At 41.6% G+C, this 10398-nt stretch overlaps 1 protein-coding gene across 1 annotated transcript; it reads left to right on the forward strand.

Annotated features, from left to right (window-relative positions):
* Positions 1–306: 306 nt before the first annotated feature.
* On the forward strand, positions 307–1432 carry noto (notochord homeobox; the record flags this gene model as incomplete). The annotated part of the gene is made up of 3 exons (XM_080784313.1): positions 307–730; positions 844–1025; positions 1229–1432. The coding sequence occupies 3 exons, from the start codon at positions 307–309 to the stop codon at positions 1430–1432; spliced, it is 810 nt and encodes a 269-aa protein (XP_080640439.1).
* Between the last annotated feature and the right edge of the window lie 8966 nt (positions 1433–10398).

Consider the following 10398-nt stretch of genomic DNA (forward strand, 5'->3'; position numbering starts at 1 on the left):
TGAGAACTCCCCCTGGGGACTGTTCAAAAGCCTTGTCATTCAAAGAGGTAGGATGTTTGACAGTCCCAGCTTGTACTGGTCCATCAATTAATTGGATACGTTGTCGGGATGTTAGCATCTCTCATCTACTACTTAGAAAGACAAAGGAGCGACGGGGGGTTGTTGACACCTCCGTCTCGGTCCAAGTATAAATAGTGGACTCTTAACCTACAGAGACAGCATTCTACTCCTCGCTTCAGTCGGAGAAACAACTTGCCTAACAATCTCATTTTCTTCGTTTTGGAACTTTACATTTGGTGATATACAATGGCAATGCAGGTCCCACACAGACCGATCGGAGCATACGGCGTCCACCACATGCGTAATTACGCACCGGCGGCGCTTTATCCACAGTATCCAGGAAGCCTGCAGTGCGCAGCAGCGTCGCCAACGAAGCCTGGAAACGGGAAATCTTTCACAATCGACGCTTTGCTCGCAAAGCCCGAGGACACGAGAAGCTGCGGCCGGATAAGTCCTACCCACTGCGGAGTAAAATATCCACATGCAGCCCCGGTTCTCCCGCGGCCCGGCCAGATGGGGCTACCGCTGCCACCGTATCTCTACTCGCCCGGCATGTTGCACCCAGCCATGCACCCAGCCATGCACCATGCCCAGCCGGCATACTCCGTCTACTGCTGCCCTCCGTACACCTATCAGTCAACGCACTGTCGCGGAGCATTTTACGCACAAGGTACATTTGGATATCACTTATCGTCATCATGGCTTTGACTAAACCTGAAGAAAACGTGTTGTCTATTTTGACAATATAATATACTAAACGAATGTCTTATCTTTCCCTTGCAGATTCAATGTCAAAGGTCAGCGTGCATTCATTCAAGACAAAAGGTGGGAAATCGAAACGAATGCGAACGAGTTTCACCAACGAGCAGCTGTCCCGCCTGGAGAAAGAATTCGCACGGCAACAATACATGGTCGGGTCAGAGAGATTTGTCCTGGCCTCTGCTCTACAATTAACGGAAGCTCAGGTAATTAACAAAGCCACGACCGACGAGTTTGATTGATTGATTGATTGAAATCTTTATTAACAGTTTGCAGAATTACAGTACATTTCAAGCACAAACTCAATGGAAACAGAGTCAATGGAAACCTCAACGAATGACCCCAAACTAATGTCCAGGACAATTCACGATTATAAACCTAACAAACCTTCTTCTTTTTTAATCCCCAGGTCAAGGTTTGGTTCCAGAACCGACGCATCAAGTGGCGTAAACAGAGCCTGGAGCAGCAACAAGCCAAGCTGGCGAAACTCGGCCTGGCCGCCCCGCCGAAGAGCCCCGGGTCTCAAGGCCATGCGGATGAAGAGGACGAGGAGTTCTCAGACTCCTCAGATGTGGATATAGATGTGTCTGACGAGTCCATCGACCACTGCTGACCACATGAACACTGGATTTCTGAAAGAAATTTACTTTTTGCACTGCTGACAATTGTGTAGGACTATTTAATAGATGTATAGATTTATATTTAAATTATCTGTGTTTTTTTATACCATGCATTTGCTCTTTCAAGAGTACCCGCTTTGTATTGTATTGTTTGTATATTTGGATGAAATATTCAGAAATATATTTTCTAACCTTATTTCTGGCCATGGGTTTTATTCCATTGATGCACATAAGAATATAAAATAGTGTCAATTGTCCCAAAGACTATATTATCCTATAGGTAAAGGTATAGGCCTTAAGGCATTGCAGACATGCCTCATTTACCTGATCATATAGTTCCCGAGGAAAATTACAAGATTCAAGGTTGTCCTTTGTCAATTAATGGTTGACCATTGTCAGGGTAGGGTCAAAGAAGTGTCTTTGTTCAAACCATAATTTGTTGCTAGTAAAAATCACACTTGTGTGAAGTGAGGGGCGCTTTTATCATCATACATCATCACATTCCGCACTCATCACATTCCGTGGTATACACACAGCTTGGCAGGGGCTATAGTGCCGCTCAAAAAAATCCTACAGTTGTGCTAATTCACTTTTGATAAATCACCACATAGAGACAATTTTACCCAAAACATTGAGAGAGTGTTGTCACTGTCAGAACATTGTGCAACACTTTTTCATGACCCTAACTCACTAATTGAGAAATACTGGTCTAATAGGCTGCTTCACTTTAACCATTTAAAACCCTTCATTGACTGGTGTCCCCCAGGGGTATATATTAGAACCAATAGAACCCCTCGTTTGATTACACCAAATCTCTTAGCTAAATCTACCAGCTCACGTTGCAATGTGTTGATCTTGTATATATCTACTATTTTTCAAATATTCACCCCAGAATAGGAGCACTAAGGTTCACGTGGTTTAAATGTAATTTATATTGATTTAACCTTCCTCTACACAAGTCTGCACAGCCTATAAAGACATCATTTTGAGTCTACTATACTCCAAGTCCCATGCAGGTCACTCACACTGTAGCCTGTGGTCGAACCTCAGCAGATTGATTAGGAAGACATGGCGAGACATTTCCTCTGGGGCTCGATCTTAACGCAAAGCCATTTACGTTCAAAACCTGGGACAAGAGACCCGCAGGCCCACAGGGTCCCCCCTCCCTCAGATTAAGCTAAGCAAATAAATAACTACTTTGGGATTAGCTAGGATATCTATAGCCAGGGGTGGTAAGGGTCAGTCTGTCTCGGAGGCTAGGGGAGAGAGAAAGCTGCGTCTCACTGTTTAATCTGTTTAAATGGTCAATATGCCTGTTTATTCCACTGGTTCTCAATAGACGGGGCTACCCGAACGCCTGCCCACCCATGGCAGGTGTGCTATCTGGTATGAGGACAGAGTCTCCATTGAAACGTGAGGTCCCCCTCCCCTTCCGTGCGGAAAGAGGGACTGTGTGACGATGCCTAGCAGACAGACAGGATAAGAAGAGAGAAGAGAAGCCAGAGCGTGTAGAAGGGATTGGGATGCAGTGATTGGATCCATCAGAGCAGCTAATTGGGGTGGTCAACCTGAAACAACCATGTCTCCCCAGCAGGCAGTTTGATCACATCAACCACTTTCAACCCTGTGTCCCTGTTTTGGGCCTGTCATTTTAGGTGAATATTTCAAGATGTCTTCCCCCACATTATTTTCGAATAAACCCCATTATGGGTAACCCGAACCCTCAGGGCTCAATACTAGTGTATTTTCTGTTTTGTGTTAGTGTGGGGAAAGCTTGTGGTTTAAGTGGTTACGTTGTTAACAAAGTGTGAATGACATCCAATGATCCAAGCCCTTTATGACAAACTTTGGTTAGGAAAGCTTGCAGAATCAAGGATCCAATTATTAAGCCATCTCAACCACAGATTGTTTCAGATTATGCCGTGTGTAAAATTGGTAAACAATCACAGAGCCAATGCCAACAGACTGCTAAAAATGTCTTCCCCGTACAATTAATTATCTGAAGATAACAAAAATAAATCGTGACAAAAGGAAACGCTAACCCCCCCATCCCTGGCTCACCCCTCCTCCCTCTCCTGTTCTTTTCTCGCACTTTAATATAGGCTACTTGAACTGTTCCTAACTAAATAAGATATACTGGTGTTGCATGTAATGTGGCAGTTGTAATGTAGCAGCTACTGAAAGCCACTTTTCAGTAGCTGTTACTGTTTTATAATAATAAAACAGTAAAAATTATTTATTGTTATTACCTATGCTGCTGCAAGGAAAGCTGAACTAAAATATGTTTTACTCTTATATACCACAGTACCAGTAGTACACAAGATGTAACAATAAAGTACAAACTTGAATCAGTACAGCAATGGTTTGAATGTTTCCAGAATATAAATAAAGTCCACACTGAAACAATCGTTTTTTTTAGCAAGGTTGAGTAGTTTTTCTCTGTTGCACCTGCCAAAAGGCTATAGGTTCGGTGAAGTTATGCAGACTCTCCAACTACTAAATTGTTAATGAACTGCATTATTTATACACCTACAACCTATAACCTAAGAAAATTGTTCCTCATATTCCAAGTTCCAACGTCAATACAAAAATCACACTTGTGTGAAGTGAGCGGCGCTCTTATCATACATCACATTCTGTGCTCAGCCAATCATTCCGTGCTCATACAGACACAGAAAGCTGTGCATAGGAGCGGCTAGCGCCGCTAAAAAAATAAGTCAGTCTGAGCTTCAGTGAAGAGTATAACCTGATGTGTTCCAATCAATTCAAGAAGGAGCATCAACTTCTCCAATATAGTACCATCTCCAGTACAGTGTTAATTTAACTCTGAGAGTGTACAAATGTAACAAATGGGTCCATTTGGTTACATTTGTACACTGTCAGAGTTGAATTAACACTTAGGATTTGACTGTGTATTGCCACGGCTCTCAAAGCTCGACATATACCTGTCCGTCCCTCATCCCCTGCCAAAAAAGGAGACACAAAAAAACCCAGTTCTTCTGCTCTGCAAAGACAAATCAGTAAGGTTTCATATCACAATGACATGCATGCTGTTGACAACAGTCCTTTTACCAGGACAGATTCTAAACTTTGATGTCATTTTCCTGTTCCACTAATCACATCCTTTGGCTTTGGTGGTGCAGTAAATGAATGGGAGATACTATGCTATAAGACAGGCAGAACACGGCCAGTAACAGTATGATCAAAGGGATCAGAGTTTTAATAAAACAGTACCAGCACTGATCTCCTTTCTCCCCTTCCTCTCCTCCGTCACCCCCTGCATACCCTCCCTGATTTGGCTGATTAGGGCTGAGGCTCTTCCGAGGGGTCTTGTGGGTTTGTGTAAGGCCCCCAGAGCACCGTCTCTGATGTGAGACCCCTGGTTCTTCTCTCTCACCGCAGCACAGCCCATAATCCCATTGTGGGACAGAAGGAAGCAGCCAGAGGTCTGTGGGGAAAAGACCTGTAGGCCCAGCGAGAGACGGGGGTCACTAACGCTCATCGTTCCAATTAGCGCATGGACGCCCTTATAACCCCTGGAACCATGCCAGCCCAGGCATGGTTCTATAGGCCTATAAGTCTCCCTCCAGGGTTTGTATTATAGCAAACCCAAGCCGCTTATGGAAGGCTGCGTCTAATTTGTCACTTGTTTGATAATACTAAAATCTTGCATCTTTTTCTTTGCCATTGTCATGGAATGTCAACAGCTTGGTTATCAATGTCAATGGAGGATGTGAGTGACAACATGCCACTTTGTTGGAGTATTGGCGTAAGAGAAAAATCCTTACTTAATTCTGAACATGTAAGCCAAAACGGTAATTGTGTACATTCTCAGTAAAAAAATAATACTGAGGATGATTTTATTGTGTCATTTCTGTAATTAACTCCAAATGCAGTGCTTTGGAGTAAAAATATGAAAATAAACAATATTCCTTCCTAGTATCAACCACCAAGGAGCTGTGTAAGGACTGTCCAAACATTTTGTCAACTTAAGGCCTCTAAAATGGCATCAAATGTTATATTGGTGAGACATACCAATACATAGCCTATACTGCCTAGTGCTAAGTGCAAGACAAATACTTGACAGTATGCAACAGGTTAGAGATCATCCCTTAGTTCTTCAATTACTAGCAGAACAGATGCTCTCTCTAAAAACTCCTGACCAGTCTGTCAGCAACCATTAACTGTCCATTAACAACAGTTCCTTTTCTAGCCTACATTGAATGGCATGTCCTGGGTAGCAACTATAATGCACCCCAAGAAGGTGTGAAAGTTCTCATCGAAGCCCCATAACCGATACTGAGTGCAGTTCATTTGAGCAGCGTCATGTTTTAGGGTAGGTCATCGTAAAATCCTTTTTTTGCATTTTATTTGCAGAGGCTAGGCCCCCTCTACTCCATCTAATAGTCATTAGCTTCTATTACAACCGTTTGAAGTCGACGTTGTCCTTTGTGTCGCAGTGAAAGGAGTTACGTTTGAGATGCACAATGACTTGTAACACACGCGGGGACGATCTATTTTAGAGAGCAAAGTCCCTGGTTCTGTCGTCAGGATTCAGGAAATGAGGCTTTCTGTTCACAAGGCATTCACCAAGAGAGAACACCGTGAAGCGAGTAAAATGACAAAATAAAACACTTTTAGGAGGATCGTGTTCAGTTGTTGTCTGGGAGTGGCTAAGTGGGTGCACCGTTTCTCTTCACTCAGTCGTCAATTCAACTTGCAGTTCTGTGAATCATGAACAAAAAACGCTGACAATCTAACCATTTATAGTAAAAAGTAAAAACGATCTTCTTTAAAGTGAAAAATAAATAAAAAGAACAAAATATTATTCTTATTCCAAATACCGCGTGAAATGTGGGCTATTTGTTAATGATGAGGAGTGGAAGCGATGGGGGAATTGTCTAAACGACCTCATTTCTCATGCAGGTGGCATAAACGCAGCGATGTGCTACTTTTCCCATCTCGTTATAATGGGGTGAAAATTTCCAGTTATTTAAGTGGAACAGATTAGCTGAACACACAAAGCTAATGCGAAACAAAATAGCCAATTAGTTTATTAATGAATGGAGGTGCGAAGGGTCTCAGCCTCTCAGGGATGTCACGGCCTCTTGTCACAGCTACCGATCAACACGTTTTTACCGGTGTTCCTATGTTTGCTTTTGTTAACACATTCCGTAAAAATCAAGAAATGATAATGCGGGCTATAGAAATCCAGTGTGAACTATGTTTCAGGCTCGTATTTCGATTGTTTTTTAAAGTAAACCCCCAAACTTGTTGTGGTAATATAGCATGCTCAATGTTGTAGAAAGAGGTTGACCGTTGAAGAAGTCCAAATTGTTGTTGTTGACAACACGAAATGCAATAGGGAGAGTCTACTCAAATTCTGTATAGGCCAAATTGACCTCGGACTATGCAGATTATGCACAAATATAGGCTATGTAAATACTTAAAATTGCTGGTACCTGTCCCAACAAGTAATCTACCGAGTGACAGCAGACATGATTCACCTCGTTTAACCACTGGGTGGAAGCATTGTGTCAGGAAACAAAATTGACACTCCAGTGTTGAGCACATAGTTATAATAGGCCAGTCAATCTTAGCTTAGATTGACTGGCCTAAGAAATTGCAATAGTAATCGTTTTTTATGATCCTAAGGGTCATCCAAAAAACATAACACAGAAAATTTGGATCATGGTAAATTCAGGGGAAGCATGTATTGTAATGTGTCAAACTATGGGGTTTTCGTGATTCTGAATCCATTCCAAGCATTAGTTTTGCACAAAAAACACTCATTGGGCTAAATTAGGCATAGCCACTTGCCCAAATGTGCTTACCTCATCACATTTGGGCCGTTTTTAGAAAAAAACCCTAGTTTGACACATTACATGCATGCTTCTGAAAGAATATTATTATTTTTTGCCTTATAGGTTTTTAATGGTATACTCCAACTTTCAACCCCTGAATTTACCATGATCCAAAATTTATATAATTCTCAAATTGTAATATGTTATTTGGATGACCCTATATGGATCATAAAAAAACGATTATACTATTGCAATTTCTTTTGGGTCTAATCTTAGATTGACTGGCCAAATAATGAGCAAATAATAAGCCTGGAAAACATTCGTTGAAATGTATATACCCTCTACCCTCTACATGCTGTGAAAACGCACGCAAGTTTTTCAACTAAATTTGAAAAGCTTTCCTATTATTTATCTAACTTTCATCAATGGCCTATAGCCCTAGCCCTTTAAATGGCTCCATATATTCCACCAGAGGGAAGCACTTTCACGCCCGGGTGTTCAACACGCAAATAGCACCACGCAAAATAAACGTTTTTGATATTTCTGTAAACATTTAATACCCATTATTAACTCGTTACATCCCCACAGATTATTTCTTGTTCACTATAGGGTCTCCGCCGGGGTGGGGGGTTATGGGGAGGGAAAATAAAATAGAAAAGGGGTACAATATTTAAGTTTGTCTTTCTCTGATGCTGTAAACAAACCATTAAATACACATTTAAAAAATACATTGTTGCACACAGAGGAAGGCTATGGGCGGCTATGGTATAGTTTCTTATCTACTCTCAGTTAATCTTTGTGCCCTGGGGGTAAAATTAAACTACACCCGGAAGAACTGTAGACTGACTGCATTTGGCTTGTTTTGTCAACGCCAGGCGGCCTGGCCATCTATTAACCTGCTCTGATCAGGGTCAGTGCGTACGGGCCATGAGGCTTTCCTTATTAAACTTTTGCGTTGCATTTTCACGGGCCTCGGTCACCGTTAAAATTCCTGGCGCTGCATGAGTGGGTGTGTCACGTAGGCCTATACAATTTCCCACGTCTCATTCAACGTTTTATGACAAATACGATAAGACACTATATACCAGCTTCATATTCAATGTGCGTGCGTACGCCATTGTGCGTGTGTGCGCGCGCAGTTGGTGTTGTGAATGCATGCACATAGCCTACTTATTACATTACATAGGTGTATGCTATATTTTAGATTATGCTGAGAATATATTAAATTAAATTGAATGATTCTGGAAAGAAGGCGAAACATTAAAAGGCTATTAAGGCCTATTAGCCTATATACTCAGTATTACAACCAGTCGTATGCATGCGGCTACAGGATAAGCCTAGGCCTGTAGGTCTATACTCGGCCTATAATCCAAAATATAGCCTATATTTTCGACTAAAAGTAAGCCATTTTTCGTTCACTTCACACATGGGGTTCTAACCGGCATGTAAAGGGCGAAGCGACTGCGTTTAGGAGACTAAACACCTAATCAACAACTTGTTGTAGCTCATAATTTCCATCGGTAATGATTTTCTAATGCACCCTCTGCACAAACGGGTAAATTAAGAGGATAATTATTAACTTGGGTACTGCACCATGAAAGCTAAACAAGGGAGATGCCGGCTTTAAATGAAAATTAAGCAGCCTGTTTAAACTGATGTTTTCTCCCAGGCCTAGATGGTGGTAAATAGTTCGTATTATTTTACAAAAAGCTATTTCACTTAATTTGAGTCAACAGGAGTCTCACATCAATAAGCATTTGGGAAGAAAATGAAACAGCATTTTTGGATTAGCCTTCGCCTGGAAAATAATGAACACATGAATAGCAGCCTTATCCTCCCACGACTGAAAAGCAATAGATGTTTAGCTATAATATATCTCCAGCGCATTCCCCGGTCGAGATGAAGATATTATTTATGTCTTAACACCACAAACCAGGTTAAATTCAATAATGTGTTAATCTGAAGGCACAATTATTACCAATCATGTATCTTGATACATCTTCTTTATACATTTATTTATAACTTAAATACATTATTTGTTATTAGGTCTACCCCATGCAGGCTGCAAATTACAATTAAGTAGCTTATAGGCCTAGTATTTCACCGTCTTTGGGTGAGACCGGGTTGATACCGTCCGATGGAAGTTAAACAAATATGCAATTAAGTTAACACAACAGAACTATCTAAGTCAACGACGTGTATTTAATGCAGGCCGTGAGATCGAAATCGGTTGGTGTTTTTATCTCGTTTTTTAACTCTAGCCATATTATTTTTTAAATAGGATACCGGTATGTGTCTTCAGGCACAGCCAAGTTTGAATTAGTACCGTAATTACACTCTTTGATGCACTCCCTCTCTTTGCGGTTCACTTCGTTAAGTTAATAGGCCAATTAGCCAAGCCAACAACACAGTGTGCATGATAGAGAATGGCATGGTTTCAAAGTAAGCATAACGTATAAAACCAATATTATTATGCCTGCATGATATATACGTCTTTTGAAGGTCTGAAAATATAGGCTGCTGTAGCCTATACAAAGTGGCTATAGACCGTGAAAGTGCCCAGGATAATAAAGGCCTATTAATAACTAATATCAACTAATAACTTGCGCTTGACGCAAGACTATACTGTAAAATGAATCAATTGGGCTTAATTTGGGCTATGACACACAACTTTTCCCCTTGCAGGTTGCTCTCAATTGTCATAATATTATACCATTATATGATCCATAACTACGCGCGCGTTCCATGTGTATGAAGCCAGGTACTTGAGAGAGAGGGGAAGTCATTGGCAGGTGTAGTCATCCAATCAACTCGCTTGCACAGCGTCTCGTCAAGCCAAAGCAAAGTGTTGCTTGGGGTCCGAGCGCGCGCTGCACACACCAGTACACCGCAGATAGTCCTCGAGCGCGCACGCACGCACACAGACAAGATTCCATCCATGGACCAGGGCGATTAAAAGACACGTTCGACTCTGATAGAGACGAGTTAAAAAAAACAAAACATTGATTGGACAAGACATACGCCTCCCTCCTATACGGTCAACATGTTGCATTCAGACACCGCGTTCTAGAAGAGGACAAAAACGCGGTTCACATTGATTTATTCACAGATACGGTCTTTGGGGGGATTTTGCGTCTATAAAGTGTTTTGACATC

This window comes from Protomyctophum bolini (assembly GCF_963924005.1).
Source record: "Protomyctophum bolini genome assembly, chromosome: 15".
In the NCBI taxonomy this organism is placed as follows: Eukaryota; Metazoa; Chordata; class Actinopteri; order Myctophiformes; family Myctophidae; genus Protomyctophum; species Protomyctophum bolini.